Consider the following 19,335-nt stretch of genomic DNA (forward strand, 5'->3'; position numbering starts at 1 on the left):
CCAAGGTTGGCCCTGCACTGGAGGCACGTACTGGGTACCTGGGGGGGGTGGTGTCCCTGGGCTAAGTGCCCCTGTCTGTGACCCCCCGCTGAGAAAATGAGCCCTAAATAATGCTCATGGGCAGTGTCCCTGTGGCCACCCTGTCCCTGTCGCATGACCCTTGTCCCTGCCCTTCTGAGAGGCCCAGGCTTGTCACGGCAGAATGGGAGGGGGTGATTTACGGGGGGGGTGGGGATACCCCTCTCCACTGGGGCTTTCATTTGTGGGCAGTAACGAGGCTGATTAATGAGGTCTGTAATGATGGGGGGGGGGGGGTGCATGGCCAGACGCTCCCTGCCTGTTTGGTGCTGTGAGCAGGATCAGGCCCCTCAGCCTCCATCCGCCCCTGGGCCTGGCTGGCATGGGGGGACATGGGGTGCTGTCCCCATCTGTCCCCTGTCCCAGCTGGCACATTCCCACAGAGGTACCTGTACCATGGGCTGGGTGGGCGCAGTGGAGTAGTGGGTCAGGGAGCGGTGGGACGGGGATATTTTGGGGAGGGGGTGCTGCACTTTGGGGGGGCCAGATGCCACCCCAGTGTCTGGGAAGGGCAGCCCCTCCTGTCCCACCCTGCCCTTTCTCTCTGGGCTGGCAGCTGTATGCAGCGTACAGATGGGAAACTGAGGCATGGGGGGGGCATTACAGTGCCCATGTCCTCACCGTGCCCACATCCCCATGCCAGCCATGGCTTGTCCTGCTGGCATGTCCTTCCCCGCGGCACGTCCCCCACCCTGACTCACACCCTCGTGGTCACGGCCAGCTGAGCACAAGTTTCCAGGCTGGAGTCAGTGCTGGAGGCGGGGGACGGAACCGTGTGCTGCCCATCCAAGCCCCCCCAGGAGGGGCTGGGGCACCCCCCTGCCAAATCCATTGCCGTCAGGGCCGCGGACTGCCAAGCCGCTCTGTCTGGAGGTTGTCGCCCCTCGCTGAGGCCCCCCAGATGGGCACATGGATGGCCGATCCCTCCCTGTCTCCCATCCCGGGACCACCCAGGGGACATGGCTGGGGATGGGGGGGGGACACCCTGCCGCAGGACCCGCTGGAGGCCAGAGGAGGGATGGGGGTGAGGTGGGTGGCGTGTGCCCCCCGGGTCAGCAGAGGAAATGGATCCCAAATGTGTTGTGGGGGGGGAAAGGGGGCCGAGACAAGACAATAGCTCCACTCCGGCCCCCCCAAGTCCCGCAGCCCCTCTGCTGGGGTGGGGGAGTCCTGGCCGCCCCCGGGGCCACCTCGGCCGGGGTGCCGGTGGGCGCTGCGGGGATCGAGGTGGGAGGGGGGGGGCTTTGCCGCCCCCCTTCTCCCCCCGGCTGGAGGGGCGGTGTGGGGCCGGGGCGGGGCGGGCGGGCGGAGCGAGGGGGCCGGGGGGGCTCGGCCGGCCGCGGGGCTGCGCCGCGGGCAGCATGACCGGACTCTGCCTCTCCTGCCTGCTCTGGGTACGGCCCGCCGCGCCCGCACCGGGGGGCACCGGGGGGGGCACCGGGGGGGAGCAGGACAGCAGCGCGGTGGAGCCCGGCCGCGGGCTCTGGGAGCGGGGCTGGTTGCCGGGGGGTCCGGGACGGAGCGGGGGCGTTTGCACCAGGACGGGCGCGCTGGGAGCGGGGGGAGCCGACGGGGCTGGACCGGCACCGGGACCGGCTCTGCGGGAGCCGGCTCCGAGCGGAGACTGCTGGCAGGGACGGCCGGACACCGGGGCGGGGCTGGGGGGACCTGACCCGGAGCGGGGCCCGGAGGAGCCCCGGGGACCGCGAGGAGCAGAGCGGGACAGGGCCCGGGAGAGCGGCGGCGGTGGGCGCCGGGCTGGGAGGTGCACGAAGGGGGAGACCGGGATGGGATGCGGGACAGAGACGTGGACGGGGGGGTGTCTATGGAGGGGGTATGGGGTTAGGAATGAGGAGGGGAGGGACGGCTGATCCCCCGCGACGCCCAGCCTGCCGCACCGGCCGGGGGCCCCCACCATTCCCCGGGGTTGAGGCTCTGCCACTCCACTGGGGGGGAGGGAAACTGGGCAAACTGGGGGGATACAGTTAGTGCTGGGGGTTTAGGGCTCTGCTTCCCCCCGGTCACCAAGGCGAATGGGGCCCTGGAGCAAAGCGCTGGGTGGGCCCGAGCCCACAGGGCTGGACCCAGGTGTCCCGGTGCCCCCCACTCACTCCGGCTTTGCAGTCTCAGGGGAACTGGGTGTCCCAGTCCCCCCCCTGCTGCACCTCTCTGCAGTGCTGGGCAATGAACCCAGGCCTCCCAGCTTTTGATTAATCTGGCACCTCTCCCCGGTGCCTCTTCCAGCCCAGGACACTTGGGTCCCCTTCCAGCCTCCTTGGGTCTGTGTGTTGGGGGGCCCATGGCCAGGGATGCCTCTGCCCCCTCCCCGCACTGTGTGGGGTCCAGCCCCTGGAGGTGGGTACCCACCCATGGGTACCCAGGTGGCAGCCCCGAGAGGCCCCCCAGCCCCCCGCCCCGCGTTCCCCCAGCAGTTCCCAGTCCTGAGGGCTGGGAGGATAACTGCGATCCTGCCAGTATGGAGCTGGGACAGGGTTGTTTTGTGGGATGGGCTGGTTTCCCAGCTGGCGGGGTGGCACTGGGTGGGCAGGGTGCTCCCCTGGCAGCAGGGGTGTGAGGGTGTAAAGCTGGGTGCTGTGTCGGCAGCCCCCCGGCATGGGAATGGTGTTGGCAATGGGACAAGCAGAGGGGGGGGCTCTGTGGGGTGGGAACAGTGGGGGCAGCTCTTTCCCCAGCGAGGACAATTGCCGTTAATGAAGCAGGCCCATGCTAATGTGTGGGGTCAAGGGAGGGTGGGGGGATACGTGTGTGGGAGACGCGTTGGCATCCCCGGGGCATCCCGGCCGGGTCCCTGGGAGCGGGGGGCAAGGCCTCTTCCCGGGGCATCCTGCAGCAAAGATGCTGCTTTGCATATGCAAACGAGCTCATGGCATCGTTAGGCCTCGCTGTCACCCAGCAACTGCGGCGTGGGAGCCCCTGGCCCGGGGCAGTTTTTCCCACGGCTGCTGGATGGGTGACGACACGCCTGTGCACACTCATGTGCATGTGTGCACCGAGCCGTGAGCACCCTGGTCCCTTGTGGGGTGGCACAAGTGCCGGGGGTGGCCGAGGCACCGGCGAGTGGCCCTGCGGGCATAGGTGCCTGGGGAAGAGGGCCTTGCACACGCGTGTACAAACCCATGTGTGTGTGCACACCGTTGCACATGGACTGCATGTGGGAACAGGGGAATCTGCCCACGCGTCTGCTGCTGCTGTGGCTGGCAGGGATGTGCACACTCACACACACTTGCACACTCACAGGCGTGCATGTGCATGCAGTGCTGACACAAGCGCCACGTGTAGCACACGCAGCACTGTCACAGCCCCGGGGGTGTTTGCACGCACGCAGGCGTGCAGTGCACACACGCGGCCCTTCTGCCTGTCCACAAGTGCACTGGGGAAATTGAGGCAGGGAAGTTTGGGGGGGCGGTACCCAGCTCCACCACACTTTGGCACCGTCACCCCTGGCTCTGGTGCAGTGCCGAGGCCAGAGGAGAGCGGGGTGCCCTGACAAGGGGGGGCCACCGGGCCTCTGCTTAATCTCATTAGTCTTGGCATGAAAAGGCGGATTTATGGGGGCTCACGTCTTCATCTGCCAGCGGGTGGGTGGGCAGGGCTGGCGCGCTGCCAGGGGTTGACCCCCCTCCCGAAAACAGCAGGGGGGGAGGGTTCGGGAGGGGCACTGGCTGCCTGTAGCTGTGCCAGGACCCCCCCGCTGCCCTCAGCCCCCGTGCGTGAGCACACACGCACGCTCGCACGCTCACCCTCCGGCGCCTGCGCGTGTTGGGATCGATCCATCCCGCAGTCCCACTCACAGCACCGGCCTCCCCCCACACCGCCAGCTGCGCCGGGCAGGGTGGGCTCCCGCTCGGGGGGCGCCTCGTCCCGAGGCACCCCAGCACACGCTGCCCGGCGTGCGCCCCCGAACGCGGCCTGGCGCTGACACGCCGCCTCGCACGGGCACCCTCCGGCAGCACCTCCAGGCACCTCCGTGTTTGCACGCGCGCCCGGGTGTCCGCACCCGTAGGTGCAAACACGTTCAGGGATCCCGTATAGAGTCACACGTGCTCGCGCGCACACACGCACGTGCCCGCAGGTGCTCGTGCCCGCACACGCGCGCTCCCGCAGGCTCTGGTGCGCGTTCGCGCTTTCACGGGGACGCACCTGCGAGCGCGCAGCGACCCGCCGGGCGACGCAAGCGCGTACCCGTGTCTGTGCGCGCACCCGTGTCTGTGCGCGCACCCGTGCTCGCCCGCGTGCACACCCCCCCCCCCGCACCCCCAGCCACCCGCGCGCGCCGCCAGGGGGCGGCAGAGACTATTTAAAGGGGCCGCCGCAGTTCGGGGGGGGGGGTGTATGTGGGGGTGGGGGTGTGGGGGTGTGTGGGGGGTGTGGTGGGGGGGGGGAGGTGGAGGATGATCCCCTGCCCTGAGGGAAACTGAGGCAGCACAGGGCTGAGTACCCGCGTCTCCGTGCCACCTCGTTCCCACTGACAAAGCCCCGTGTTCCCCCCACCAGCCCCAGGACCTGGAGGCCCCCCCGGCACACACTTTCAAGATGACAAGCTTCAAGAAGGTGAAGGCGTGTGGGATCTGCCGGCAGGCCATCACACGTCAGGGCAGCACCTGCCGAGGTGAGCCGGTGGCACGGGCACACTTGTGTGAAAGGGGGTGTGCTGGGGGGGTCAGGACATCGCGGGATGTGTGTGTGTGCCGGCACAGTGCGGCTTCGTGTGCGAGGATGTGAAGGTGGGAACACGTGCCTGTGCCAACCTGTGCGCACAGGCGCGCGCGTGTGTGTGTTAAAGGGGGAACCTGTGGGTGTGCAAGAGCATGTGGTGCCGCTGTGGGCAGGAAGGTGGCTGGGAGGCAAGGGGGGCCCAGGGAGGCACTTGCAGGCATGTGGCTATGTGTCAGCTGCATGTGTGTGCAGTGAGTGTGCAACTGTCACCGCACGAGTGTGCACACACGTGCAGGTCTGTGGTCACAGGTGGGTGCTCACGCCTTCTGCCGTGCTCGCTGCCCGTGGCGCCCGGTGGGACGCAGGTGGTGCTGCAGCCCCTCGCACGTGTGCGATACCGCTGAGCCCCGTGCGAGGGGCGGCCGGCGGAAAGGCCGCTGGCCGCAGGAACAATGCGGGAACAATGCGGCTTCCTGCGCCGCAGGAAACAGCCCCAGGGGGACAGGGCCTGAGGGGCAGCCGTGGCCAGGGCCATGCTGCACGGGGACACTTGTGTCCCCTGGGGATGGGATATGTGGCTTTGCAGGGTTGCCCGGGTGGCGTGGGGGTGCCCTGTATAAGTGCGTGTCCCCTGCAGCAGCAAACACGCCTGCACCGACCGTGTGCACGTGCTGTCCTGCGCAGGGGCACGGGCGCGAGCGTGCAACAGCAGTGCACAGGCAAGCGGAGGCACGGGCACCGGCAGCACCCCCGCGGCGCTCTCATGCACACCGGTGCACGTGCGAGGTCTCGTGAGACGTGTCCGTGCACAGCCTCCCTTCACGCCATGAACCCCTGGGCACTAGGGTTTGCACGCGCACACGCTCCCTGGCACTCTGGCGTGGGGAGGGGATGGCTCCTGCACATGGGTGTGTGGCACCGAGTGCTGCAGGCATGTGCGCACGGTGCTGTGCCACCCAGAGTGTGCATGCGCGTGTGCAAGGCACGGGCATCCATGTGCATGTGTGCATGTCCCGGCAGCCTGTGCCCGGTGCCAAGGTGCTCCGTGCCCTGCAGCGTGGGGTGTCACCGCCCATCCTGCCCTGCCTGTGGGCTGTCCCCTGGCAATGCCCCCTCTCCTGCACCCACTAACCCTCTGTCCCCTCTCCCTCTTGCAGGCTGCAAGCTCTCCTGCCACACCAAGTGCCAAGCCAAGGTAAGGCTGGTGCCCTGAGGTGTGCCCATCCCTGCCCGGGGGGCACTGGGGACTCAGAGGGGTGATGCCACGGTCTGTACCAGCTGACCCCACTGGATGGACACCCGGATGGGCTGGTGGCTATGGGCTGGTTGTGGTGGCCCTTGTGTCACCGGCGGGTGAGACTGGCAGTGCCATCCTGCTGCCTGGCCCCTGATGGCACGTGCCCATCCGGGTACGGGGCTGGGTTTTGGGGTGCAGCCCTGGTCAGAGGGGGCCGGCAGGGATCTGTGTCCCAGCGCCTGGAGTGGGGTGCCCTTTGCCAGGGTGGCTGCTGCTGCATGTGGGTGCCATGCGCTGCGGCTGGGTGCTGCTGGCGGCACACACGCAGGCTGAGCACCTCTCCCGATACCCAGCGCCACCGGGGGCGGATCTCGCTGGCAGGAGGGAGCAGAGCTGAGGATGCCTGGTAGTGATGTCCGTCTGTCCGGCTGCTGCGCCGGCGGAGGGGGACCCTACGGCAACCCAGGTTCTCCGGGGAGCTGGAGGTGGGCACGGCGCCTGCCGCCACGCTGCCGGGGCAGGGGAGGCTGCGCGTTCCTGAATCCCCAGGGAGGCGTGTGTGGCAGCCGGCTCTGGGACTGGCATCTCGGGCGGGAAGAAGCTGGCGCACCCTGGGCAGGCAGCGTAGGCTGGGACGTGCCTGTGCCTGTGCCCGTGCCCGTGCCTGGCCGAGCAGGGAGGGAGAGGAGAGGCCCGGGGGGGGCCTGTGCCGGGGGCCAGGCACGCGTTGGGCTTTGCAGGGTGCCGTGGCACGGGTGGTGGCACGGGGCAGGCGCTGGGAGCAGCCCTGGCACCAAGCCCCGGCTGGGGTGTCAAAGGAGGGGGGAGCTGTGGGGGCACCCTGGGGACGTGCCGGATACCCTGGGCCCTGAGGTGGTCCAGGCAGGGCAGAGGTGGCCAGGAGGCTTGGCGGGGCTGTGCCACCCTGGGGACCCTGTGCCATGCTAGGGCCCTGTGCCAACCCTGGAACCCTGTGCCCCCCTGGGGAACCCTATGATATCCTGGGGACTCTCTGCTGTCCCAGGACAACTGTGTCGGCCTCAGGACCTTGTGCCAGCCCGGGGACCCTGTGCCAAAGATGCCTGGGGGCTGCGACCAGAGGAGGTGGCTTTGCCTCGATGCCGGGGTGCCGCAGGGAGAGGGGAAGGGGTGTGGGGTGAGAGGATGCCTGCAGTACGGCAAGCGGTGGTGGAGAGCCAGTGGTTTCCAGGAAGGAGGGAGTGTCGGAAAACGCGTGCGTCTGGGTATGCGCCCAGTGGGGATTCTCTGATGTCTGCTACAGGGTTGTGCACCAACATGGGGGTCACACCAGGGTCTCAGCATCTGGGTAGCTTGCATGCAGGGGCAGCCCATGAGTCACTCCCGCAGCCGTCTGCATTTCATTAGCCTCCGTCACCCTTCCCACGCTCGCTGGAAGCTGGAGCCCCCTCAGTGGGGCTGGCTAGCTGAGGGGTGTGCTGCTGGGGGGTGCGTGCATGGGGCCAGGGCCAGGGGCCTTCTGCAGAGCTCCTTTGGGCCAGCGCCCAGGGAGGGGCTCCTCCGGCCGGGCAAGTGGCCAGCTGACTCACACGCCAGCTTATTATTGTAGGGTCTCTGGGGAGGGTGCGTGTGGGGAGGGGGCTTGGCACACAGCAAAACCGGCCTCTTGTCTACCTGAAGCCCCTCACGTTTAACCCCCTGCACCCCCAGGATACTTTGCAGTGGGAAGATGGGCTCATCCCCAAAGTGCTGGCAGCTGAATCCCACAACTCTTCCTCCTCCTGCCCTGGAGATGCTGCTGAGGTCCCGGTGTACCCCCTCTGGTGGCTCCTGGCCCTGGAGCCTGTCCCACCGTGCTATTGGCAGCATCTTCCCCTTGGTCCCCATATTTTCCCTCTTGGGACCTGCCCTGACCCCTTGTTCTGCCCCCCCAGCTGCCTCCCAGCCAGCTGCCTCCTGGCCCAGGTGGGGGGAAGCACCCAGTTATAAACCCCCAATGGACTGGGTATGGTGGGAGGGGAGAGATAAGGATGTGGTAGGGAGGTTGGTGGGGTTATACTGAGTGTGGGGTGCCAAGGGTGTGATGCGGTTACAGGGGGGGGCGCACTGGGGTGTATGTGGGGACACCAGGGAGGTTTTGGGGTGCTGGTGAGTGCCACATCCCTGAGGAGGCAGTGGGTGGCCAGAGCTGTGCCAGGGCAGACAGGACCTGTGCCCCAGCAGGGACCTGCACCCCCCCGCCCGAGGGACAGTGAAGGGGACAGGGGTGGGACCCATGCCCCTGTGGTGGCAGCGATGCTGGCAGGGTGCCCGGCACCCGTGGGCGGCTCTGGGGGGGCCGGGACAGCCGCACACACATCAGCTGGGAAGCACGACGCTGTTCCCATGCCCATGTAAGGCCCTTCTCGCGCCCGGCGCCTCCGCTCAGGGATTCTTCCTTGCTTAGCAAACCTCCCTCCCTCCGAGGGGGACGGACAGATGGATGGACAGTGTTGTGTATCTGACCCCCCCAGCCTGCCCCCTGCCTCCCTCCCTACCCACACCAAAACTGTCTGCCCAAAGCAGGGGAGGTGTAGCTTCCTTTGAAAAGAGGGGAAACTGAGTCACAGGGTCCTGCCGGGGGGCAGCTGGAGGTGGGGGACATGGCATGGGGTGCAGTGCTTTCCGTGGCAGTGGTCAGGCACAGGTGAGCCCATGTGTTGGCACGTGCCAGTCATGGCACAGCCAGGATCTGGTGGTGACACTGTCCTCCCATCTGGGATGGAGGGATGAGCCCGAGGATTCTCTGGGCAGTGAGTCCATGCAGGCGTGTCCCAGATCATGGAGCAAGGGAGGTGCTGGGGGTGTCCTTGTCCCCTGGGATGTTCTTGCTCTGACTGGGGCTGGATTTTGCCATGATGCTACTTGGAGAGGCTGATCAAAGGCAGGGGATGCTTCTTCCCATAGCGGGAGCCAGCCCGGTGATGGCTGGTTTGGCTGGGGGACAGGGAGAGCTGCAGCGTTTGGCTGCCGAATCGTCTGGTGATCGCCGGCGGGTGGTTCTGGGAAGTGGCGGCTGTGCCAGCCCCTGGGCCTGGTGGGGCTCCAGCCTGCCCTGCTTGCCCCATGCCACACTGGGGCCCACAGGTGCTGGGGGAGTGGGGGTGCCAGGCTGTGCCAAGAGGGGAAACTGAGGCATGGCACATAGTGTGGGGCTGAGGTGTCTGGGGGCTGCCTTGTCCCCCAGTGTCTCCCCCCAGGGAGCTGACAGTGGGTGCTGGAGCTGTGCCGGACTGCTGGGCCACGTGTGTGAGTACATGTGTGTCCGTGCATGTGAACACGTGTGTGTGTGCATGTGTGTGCCTGAGCACAAGTGTGTTTGCATGCACGTGCATGTGAGCCTGCGGGGGAATGCACGTGCGTGCAAGAACATCCATCCATGTGCACGAGCGTGCTTGCACACGGTGCGTGGTCACACGCGTGTGCTCCCAGCTCAGTGCCACTGTTCCCTGCTGGCCTTGCGCCAGGCCCGGCTTGTTTTTCAAGTGCTCCCCTGCGATGGGACTCTGAGGGGGGTGTTTGTCCATTATTAAACCGGGGGCTGGAGTGGGGCCAGGGCTGGGCAACGAGGCGCGTCCCGGCCAGAGCAATCGCTCCCAGTGCCTGTGGCACTGAGGGGCCCTTGGCAGTGGGGGGCACGCAGTGGGACCCGTGCTGGGACGTGTGATGGTGGCGAAGGGTACGTGTGTCTTCTGCCCTCAGCTGGTGCTGGGGACCCCGCGCTTGTAAAGGATGTCAGAACCAGGAGGGGAAACTGAGGCAGGGAGCGGCTGGACCCTTCTGCGCAGGGTTGAGTCGTGGTGATGGGCACCCTGCAGCCGTGCTGTGGCCAAGGCTTGGGCAGTGATGGGGGGACACGGCCAGGCGGTGCCTCCTGAGCTGCCTGTGGCTGTGCCAGGAACGGGGGCTGCAGGCAGGGGACATCCATGTCCCAGCTGCGGCAGGCTGGTGTTAGGGGACGTGTGGCTGTCCTGTCCCCACTCACTGCCCCAGCCGCTCTGTCCCGTGGCCTCCTCCCTGCACAGCGGAGGGGATGACGTGCTGGTCACGCGGGGAGCTGCCTGTCCCGTCACTGTCCCCGATGCCCTGTTAAAAGCTACCCCCAAGTGCTTTGGGACAGCTAATTAGCAACACCCCTGGTCTCCACAACAGAGCGGGTGGCGGGGGGAGGAATGCCGCAGGAATGTGTCCTTGGCCCTGGCACGGGCCCAGCCGGGGTGGCGGGATGGGGGGCTGCCAGGGTCAGCCCTGCCCCGGTGCCGTGCCAGGTCGTGTTTGTGCAGTGGGTCCTGGAAGGGGTTCTGTTTTTTTGTTTTTTTTTTCCTCCCTCTTTCCTTTTCCCCCTTCTTTACGTCACTGCCCAAATATTCGGCCTCTCTCAGCTCTGGCGGCGGGGGGGGGGTCGGCTCGGCTGCTTGGAGGAGCTGGGGCCCTTTTCTGCACCCTCCGGGTGCTGCTGTGCGCTGGGAGGGCGGGCAGGAGAGCAGGATGCTGAGACCGCCCACACTCACTGCACTGGTGAGCACTGGCCAGGACTGGCCTGGGAGGTGTCAGCTGAGGCAGCGGGGACCACCAGCCTCCCTCCTCGGGGGCTCCCAGGGCTGGATCCAGCCCCCCACGACCCTGCAGTGGTGGGAGGCAGGATGACTGGACGGAGGCTCCTGTGGAGGGTCTCTGCCTCATTTCCCACTGATTCTCTGCCTCCTCAGACCAGTTTGCATCCCCCATGGCCACCCCTCCTGGGACCTGCCCCAGGAAGGGCGCTCGGTCCCCAAGGACACCCAGCACCCTCCCAAGGTGTGGCACCAACCCCAAAACAGCCAAAAGGCCTGGCTCAAGAGAGGCTCTACAGACCCCTCAATGGGGCTTCGCCCTCCCATGTGTTTTAACCTCCAGACATGACCCCCCTGTGTGCCTGGTCCCCAGGTCCCCCTTCTTCTGCTGACATCTGGGGTGGTGCTGCTCCAGGGGTGCTTGTTTTGGGTTGTGGAGGAGCTGGTTCAGGTAGGGGGTGGTTTCTCCAGGGGTGCTGGGGGGGGAACCTGTGGAGTGCAGCGGCCACTGGAGCCACTTGGCTGACCGCCCCACCCACTCCCACCAGCACATTCACCCAATGGCTCCAGGAGGCACTTTGGTGACTGAAGTTCAGGGATGTTGTCAGGATTTCTCCGGCTGTGTCCTGTGAAGGGGACACGTCATCTCCCCAGGGGACAGCTCCCGTCACCTCCCCGGGGACAGGGACGTGCTGTCAGTGCCCTTGGCTCACCCACTCATTTCCAGCCCACTCAGCCACTGATATTTTCCCATCTGGCCCCAGGTCTTCTGCTGCTGGTGTTTCCCAGGGTCTGGGAGCCGTCCTGCAGCCGCCTCTTGAGGAGCTGGGGCTCAGGGGTCCGTGCAGGGGTCTGTGCTGAAGCCGAACTGGCATCTGTGTGTGGCTCCCCTGGTGCAGGCTGTTTGCTGACCCTCCATTTGGGTCGCAGCACTCCCCCCTTTTTGGGATCCTTGCTTTTTGGGGGCTGTGGTGCTGGAGGGGGGCTTGTTTGGGGGTACTAATGGATCCTGGTGAGGGGGTTTGGTCTCAGAGTGGTGGCTGTTGGAGTCCAGCTCCATGCCCTTGGGTGCTGGGGCAGCCAGTGGGGCTGGTGCTTGCTTGGGAGGGGGGTGAGGAGGTGCCCCCTGGGGATGTCAGGGCTCCAGCACTTTGCCCTTGGCAGTGGGAAGGGTCCACTGGTGCCTCTCAGTGCTCCTGTCCCATGGCATCATCTGGCTGCTGAGGGAAACTGAGGCACAGAGGGGCTGGGCAGGGTCTGCTGGAGCGGGATTGCACTCACAGGGGTGGTGCATTTTATGGTAATCTTGGAAGAAGGCAGAGGGAGAGCCCCTTGCCACCAACCTTGGTGACTTTTGGGGAGGTGGTGAGGCAGGAGGGGTCCTCGGGGTCCTTCCCTGTGCCGGCAGAGCCAGCCCCAGCTTTTTGGCTGAGCCCACGGCGCAAGGACGGAAACGCAAACAGGAACAGGGAGGCATTGGGCGAGAAAATGTCAACAGCTCTGGGCCGGGTGCCTGGCTCGCCACCTCCCAGGCTGGCTTGCCACTCTGTGGGCCACCACTGGGCAGGCTCCCCGCTGCCCTGCACTGCTGGGGTCTTCCTCCCTTTACTCCCAGGTCTCCCAGCACTGAGCACTTGCTCGCACAGCAGGGCCAGGGCTGGGCTGCTCCACGGGTGGGCGGGGAGAGCAGGGCTCCATCCATCACCACACAGAGCCCCTGAGAAGGAGGAGGAAGGGAGATGGGGAGAAGGCAAGGGGGATGCTGGGTGCACCCCAGGTTTGGGACAGGCAAGTGGGGACTGGAGTGGCTCCATGTGCCGAGGGACAGCTGGGGCTTTTCCAGAATTTTGGCTTTGCTTTTTAACTGGGGGATGGGCCAGTAAATCTTCACATCCCCCCAACACTGGGGGTGTGGGGCACCCAAGGACCATTAATCGGGCGCAGCAGAGGGGGACCAAGTTGTGCCAGGGGGTGCCAGGCAGATCAAGGCCCCAAGAAGGGCCCCACACCCCCGTCCCTGCCACCCCCCCGCCAAGGGCACAGGGACGCCAGTGGCGTCACGCGGGGCGATAAGGCCCCGACCCCACTGCGCCCCGGCACCCACCGCGGCCCCTCAGCACAGGGTGCGAGACGCTTTGCAGGGGGAGGCGGCAGAGGTGTGGGAGGGTATTTTTTTTGGGGGGGGTCGTCTGCTCACTTGCCGGCACCCCGTCCTTGCCCAGGGCCAGCTGCCCGAGCTGGGCTCCCAGTTGCCTTTAAGGGCGTTTTTGGGGGAGGCGAGGGGAGCGGTGCGGGGCTGGACTTGGAGCGCGCCGTGCAGCTGGGGAGAGAGGGAAGAGGAGAAGAAAGAGGGAGAAGGAGCGAGAGGAGGGAGGGGAGCGGTGGAAAAAGCCGCCTGGGACCCCCTTTCTCTGCAGGGCTGGGGCCGGCGCCCCCGGGCTCCCCAGCCCCCGGCCGTCCCGGGGGTGCGGAGGGGAGCGGGGGGCCGGCGGGACCCCCCTGCGCCCCTCCGTCGCCGGGGTCCCGCTTGCGGGGAGCTAAACCCTTCGGTTTCTCCCCCTCCTTCCCTCCCCTCCCTCCTCCCTCCCTCCTTCCTTCCTTCCTTCTCCAGGCTTGGCCCGGGGAGGGAGGGGGGCTCTGCCTGCAGTCTGCCTTCACGCCTGCCCGCCCGGGCGACGCCGGGCTCCCGTCTGCCCCCCCTTCCCCCCCGGCCCCTCTGGCCGCCCCCCGGCCGCCCCCCGCGCCCCCCGGGCCAGGTGAGGCTGCGCTGCCGTCTCTTTCGGATGTAGGCAGGCGAGACCCCGGATGGATTTCGGGAGCGTCATGAACCAGGTACGGGCGGGCGGCGAGGACACGGGGGTCCCCAGCCCCCCCGGGGGTGTGTGGGTGCTGCGGGGGGTGGCATCTCTTCAGGGGGCAGGGGTCACGCGTGACATCCAAGATGGGATGGGGTGGTGCGTGATTGGGGGGTGCTGCCCCCCCGTGTTGGCGTGTCCCCAGTTGTCGGTACCCAAAGGGGGTCTCGGAGTGTGAGGGGGACTTGGGGCGATGCGGTGCTCGCAGGGAGGAGGATTTGGGGAGGGGGTAAGGGCCGGTTTGCTGCCGGCTGGGAGTTGTGACCGGCTCGGGGGGGGGCGTACCCCCCGTGCCCACCTCCCCACCTCGCCAGGGCGGGTGACCCGCAGGGTGCCTGGGAGGGGGACACACAAGCGCCGGGGTGTGCGTCCCCTCCGAAGTGCGTAGGGACCTGTCCCTGGGGAGCGAGGGCTGCGCGGGAAAGCAGGGTCCTCCGCCGGCACCCCGCTCCCACCCCACGGCCGGCGGGGGGGCGATGCCGGGCGGGTGCCTGTCACCCCGGGGTGGCGGACACGGGAGGGGCAACCCCTGGGCCGGGACACTCTGGCAGCCCACGGGTTAACCCCCCCTCCCCGGTCCCGCCGCGGGACCGTCAATGGTTAAACCCCGGGTTAATGAGTGGCGAGGAGCCCGGCAGCCCCGCCGGGTGCCAGCCCCCCCCCCTCCCCGCCCCGGGCAGGGACCCCCGGCCCCTCGGCGCCGCCGGGCCCGCAGAGGGTTAAATCCGGCAGGGCAGGGCAGCTCTCGGCGCAGATGTTTTTGGGCTGTGCTCCTGGGAGAGGAAACGGCCGAGCGAGGCATCAGCCCTCTTGGTTTTAAGGGGAAAACAAGAAAAAGAGAACTGCTCCGTTCCCGGGGCGCCTGATCCCGTTCGGCATCGGGGTCAGCCCCCAGGGCGGGACCGGGGACCCCGGTGTGCGTGGTGGGGGGCAGCAGGCAGGGACAGGGGGATGACAGCGGCTGTGTCCCCCGGGTCCTCATGGAGGGTGCTGGGGTGGCATCTGCTGCGTGATGAGTTTGGGGGTGCTGGGGGGCACCTGAGTGGGCACCCCGTGTCCCTACAGCGTGGTGGCACTGGGAGGGCTGCGTGTGTCTTGCCTGGAGTCTGAAGCCATCCCTGGGGGTGACAGCCCCGGGGAAAGTGGATTGAGAGAAAATGAGCCCCCAGCCCACGCCCTCTCTAACGAAGCCTCTACTTTAGTGACCCCGCTGGCCCCAGTTTCAGGAAGGGCAGGGCTCGTGCCGTCCCGTGGGGCTGCTGCCCCCCACCCCGGGCAGGCTGTGGCACCTTGGGGCTGTACCCCTCTGTGTGTCCCCCCCCTTTTTGGGTGCTGAGATGGGAGGTCTGTTTGCACCCTGCCCTGGCCCACCCTCCTCCTTGCTTTGCCACCATCGGGTGCCTGGCCTCCTGCAGCCCATCCCCAGGGCGTCCTGTCACCGTGCCGGCAGCCCTGATCAGCACTGGAGCCGCCCCGCTGGGTGTTGGGGCACAGCCCCTGGGCAGGGGGGAGCAGCTCCACCTCTGCTTCCCTGTCCTGTTCTCCCCCCCCTCCCCCGACACCATAGATGGGGGACACCAGTTTTGGGGGTGTTGCTCAGTGGTTCAGTTTCGCTGTAGCACATCCAGTTCTGTTCTGTGGGGTGGGAACACAGCACTGACCCTGGTCTCCACCTGCTCAGGGCTTTCCCCCATGAGGGGAGCGTCCAGGGCTCGGTGCTGGGGGGCACAGACCCCCTGGGGCAGCCAGGGCTGATTTTGGCACCTTGACCACCCCTCAGGATGGGTCACAGCCCCGCGGGCACTGGCAGGTGCCCCGGATGCTGTGGGGCCACCCAAAGCCTGCAGTGGGGTCTCTGCGCCCAGAGATGGGGCTGCCCCAGTGCCGCACCAGCAGGGCAGGGGGGGATCTGTGGGGCAGGGTCCCACACAGGGCTCACCGTGGGGCACAGGCACCCACCCTGCCTGCGTATGGGCCCGTGTGCTGGCCAGTCGCACACCCGTGCTCCAACCAGTCCCATGTCAGAATCCATTTGTTGACCAGCCCCAGGTGAGAATCCGGGCACCGGCCAGTCCTGTGCTGGAATCAGTGCTCTGGCCAATCCTGCATGAGGATCAGTGCTCTGACCAATCCCATGTCAGGATCCATGCGTTGACCAATCCCATGTGAGCATCTATGCACTGACTAATCCCATCTAAGAATCCATGTGCTGGCCAATCCTGGGTGAGAATCCATGCACTGACCAATCTCAGGTGAGAATCCAGTTCCTGCCCAATCCCATGTAAGAATCCGTGCATTGACCAATCCCATGTAAGAACCTGTGCGTCGGCCAATCCTGGTGAAGCCCCCTACAGTGTCCCAGCCAATCCCTGATGCGGGAGCTGCTCCCTGGCCAATCCCGGTGGCTGATTTGGGGCCAGGGGTGTTGGTGAGGAGCCAGGGGCCCCCCATGCCCTCCCTTGGGGCAGGCTGGTTGTGGGGCCCCCGTGGGACTGGGGCGAGGGGTGTCCCTGCAGTGGGGTGGCAGCACCCATGGGTGGGTGCTGGCAGCAGGACATGGCTGGGGCTGTGGGACCAGTGCCAGGCAGGTGCTGGCCCGTGGGGCCAGAACCAGACCCGCTGCCTGCAGATGTTGCCTTTTTAGGCACTGGGGCACAGCCCATCCCTGCCTGTGGCCGGCCCCGTGCTGAGCCAGCACCCGCTGACAGAGCAGGGCCAGCCCCTGTCCTGGGTATGCAGAGGCACCTCTGTTCCCCTCCTGACCCCAAAAAACCCCTTTTTCCCCCCAAACAAGCCCAGAGACACTACCTTCTCCCCCTTCCCCTAGTCGGCACTTGGCAACCCTAGGGCTGATTGCTCAAACCGCCCCAGAGCAGGGACCTGCCCTTATTTGGGTTGAAATCAGGGCTATTTTGGTGCTGCTGCCTCCATTGCAACCCCTTGGAGCTTCCCTCTGTGTTGTCTTCCCTGTCCCGTTCCGTCTTCCTACACTGGGGCTGCTGGCCTGGCCAGCCATGGGCTGCTGGGGGCCATCACCCTCCTGACCATGCTGTGTGTCCCAGTGTGTGTCGGGGTGCTGGTGGTGGCCCCCACGGCCTCTGCGGGGTGGAGCGGCTGGTGTCCCCTGCGGTATCTCCACCCTGATCTGCAGGGCTGGGCGCACCGGGTGACCTCTGTCCTGGCCCAGCTGCCGCCTTCCTGGCGGGGATGGGTCACGGGGCAGCTCCCTGGGGACATACTGGAGGGGGGCAGGGGAAACAGAGGGTATGGGGTCCATCCCAGCTTGGGGGACATCCCTGGCACGGTGGTGACTCTTGGCTGTGCAGTACCCTCCCCGGGCACCAACAGCATCTCTTGGGCAATGCAGGGGCAGGGCAGCCTGGTGGACTCTGCCCTGGCATGGGTGCTGCCAGGCATCCTGGCATGGAGGAGGTGGCATGGTGACAGTCCCTGGCCCAGCTGCGGGGCGGGCCGGGGATGCTCGGAGGGAAGCCTGGGAGCGGTGAGACCTCCGTGCCCCGGTGTCAGCACAGCCTGACTCACCCTGAGCCTCCAGCCAAGCCGCTCCCCAGCCCTTCGGCACGGCTGCCTGTTACCCCCACCCGAGGGGAGAAACCCCAAAAGCAGAAAAGCCCCTGAGTGCTGGTGGGGGCAGAGAGGGGCTGTGTGGTGCTGGGGTGCTGCCCCCTCCCTGGGACCCCCGTGCTGGGGGGCCGGGGCTCCGCGCGGCCATCCTGTGCTTCGAACACCAGGGCTGAGCTGGGCGGGGTGGAGCTGGGGTGAGGGGGGAGCGGGTGCGGATGGAAACATGCCGTCCTCCTGCCGGGGACTTGTTGCATAAACAGGAGATTTGCCAGAGCTGCGAGAAATGTGAGGGCAGGAGCAGGCAGCATGTGGTGTGGGCAGGGGGGTCCTGACCCCTGTGCAGGGCATGGGGGTGGCCAGAGGGTCGCTCTCTGAGCCTGGACCCTATAGTCTGGCAGGGGGAAAGGATGCTGTGGCTGGTCCCGCCGGAAAGGGGGGAACAGGGGTGCTGGAGAGGGGACAACCTTCCCCAGTGTCCCCAACTTGGTGGCCCCTTAAAGTGCCTTCTGCTGTTGGGTGCCAGGGTCCTGCTCTGCCCCACGCTGTGGCTAAGGGGGGGTTTGGTAGGACTTGGTGGCTGCGGCAGGGCTGGAGGGGCTGACGCGCAAGGGGAGGGCTCTGGGGCCAGTTTGGGGGTTGCTGTGGTCTGTGGCTGTCCCTGGGACCCGCCCCTTGCCTGGGGCAGGGTCTTGGGGTGAGCAGAGAGCCATGGGGTGCATGGGGAGGTGATGTGTAGTCCAGCTGGGACGTGGGTGGCACAAACTCAAGCAACCTTTCTAGGAAGGAAGAGGTCCCGCATGGGGTGATGTGGGACCCCATGAGGTTCCCCATGGGGTGACATGGGCTGAACTGGTGTCAGTGCCACCCCAGCATTGTCCTGTGGGACACCAATCTGGCCACTGAGTCACCATCCTCTTTGGCAACCGTGTTTCCAGCCCACAGGGTTGTTTGGGCAGGGGACCCCCTTCCTGGGGGCTGGCGGGCAGTAGAGTGCCTTGCTCCACTCCTTTGGGATCCACATCCCTTCTGGGTAGGGGGGCCAGGAGGGCTGTGCCTGCCTGATGCTGGCATGCTGTGAGGTGGGTCTGGGATGCCTGGGGGGGTCTGTTTTGACAGCATGTCTCCAGCTCCAACCTCACCAGCTGGGCTGGCTTGCCAGCTTCTCTGTGCCTGGCTGTGGGAAGTGGCTCCAGCATGCTGGGGTCCGCGCCAGGGCCGGGGTGGCTGGTGGTGCGGCTGCTCCCGGCATCGCAAGGGTCAGCACTGGCCCGGATATCGTCCAGCTCGGGAATGTTTATCGGAGCTCCTGGGGAAGGGAAAAACAAAAACCGCCACCCAAAGGAAGGGATATGCGTCAGAGATGGGCCTGCGTGGCCCACCGGCAGCCGGGCGGGCCATGCTGTGGGCTGTGGGCCAGCGCTCGCCTGGCTCTGGCAGCCCTGCTGGGGCGGACCCCTGCGCTCCCCCAGCCCACACTGTGCCTGGTGCTGCATTGACCCAGCTTGTTCCCGAATCACAGGGCCCCTCTGTGGAGGTTTGTCTCCCCGCAACCCCACTGGCATCCCACAGGCTGGGACTACAACCCACGGAGATGCTCCAGGTGGAGCAGGACCTGGTGATGCCCCTGGGCATCTCTGTGGCTGCAGGGGTTATTTTGCTGAGGGAGGAGGAGGAAGGAGATGAAGGATTTGGGAAGGAAGGAGATGTGAGCAGTGGTTGCAGTATGGAGAAGGCTCTGGGGTGTCTCATCACCGGGTACGTGGTGGATGTCCTCATCCCTCCAGCCTCGCTCAGTGCTTGTGAACTGGTGCTGAAGTCCTGTCGGGGATCTGGGGTGCAGAGGCCAGTCCCCAAGCTGCAGTTGGTGGGGTTTGGTGGAGGAGGGCTCCCATGGGCTGTTCTGCCCTGGGGTGGTGTGGCCAGGGGCTGCCAGGAGTTTGCCAGCCAGGTGTTTACTTCTGGGCTTGGTCATCTCAAGGGTATCAAGTTTCTCTAGGTAAAGGTTACTGCTGGCTACGAGCGGGTTAGCCCATCGCTGCTTTCCAGGGGAAAGCTGCAGTGTGTGTCCAACCCTTTACAAGACATCAGAGAGTCCCTGCCACTCGTGACCATGGGGCCTCGTTTGCTGGGAAACTGATTTTGCTGCTTGGGAAAACCTGGATCTCAAGGCAGTAGCTCATGGGATGTGGGAGGGATGGAGCTGCAACCTGGGGGGCCGGGTGGGCGGGTGGGGGGCCGTGGGGGGCTGGTGGGGTGGGCGGCAGCCCCGCTGCGCCTCGTTCCTCACATTCCTGGGCAGGGCTGCTGGGTGGCGGGGTCGCGGCGGCGGGGG

At 66.6% G+C, this 19,335-nt stretch overlaps 1 protein-coding gene across 15 annotated transcripts in view; it reads left to right on the top strand.

Annotated features, from left to right (window-relative positions):
* The first annotated feature begins 1,406 nt into the window (after positions 1 to 1,406).
* Positions 1,407 to 19,335, top strand: part of TNS1 (tensin 1) — a 66,337-nt gene continuing 48,408 nt past the window's right edge. For 11 of the 15 annotated variants that reach the window (XM_074873487.1, XM_074873488.1, XM_074873489.1 and 8 more), the window contains exons 1-3: positions 1,407 to 1,472; positions 4,594 to 4,708; positions 5,913 to 5,950. In XM_074873487.1, the coding sequence (XP_074729588.1) occupies positions 1,440 to 1,472; positions 4,594 to 4,708; positions 5,913 to 5,950 (186 nt within the window). In that variant the 5' untranslated portion in view covers positions 1,407 to 1,439. Of the gene's footprint in view, positions 1,473 to 4,593; positions 4,709 to 5,912; positions 5,951 to 12,701; positions 12,720 to 12,800; positions 13,396 to 19,335 lie in introns of those variants that run through there. The other 4 variants (XM_074873495.1, XM_074873498.1, XM_074873499.1 and 1 more) reach the window with 2 other exon arrangements.

The sequence above is a fragment of the Strix uralensis genome, chromosome 6, assembly GCF_047716275.1.
Source record: "Strix uralensis isolate ZFMK-TIS-50842 chromosome 6, bStrUra1, whole genome shotgun sequence".
NCBI lineage: Eukaryota > Metazoa > Chordata > Aves > Strigiformes > Strigidae > Strix > Strix uralensis.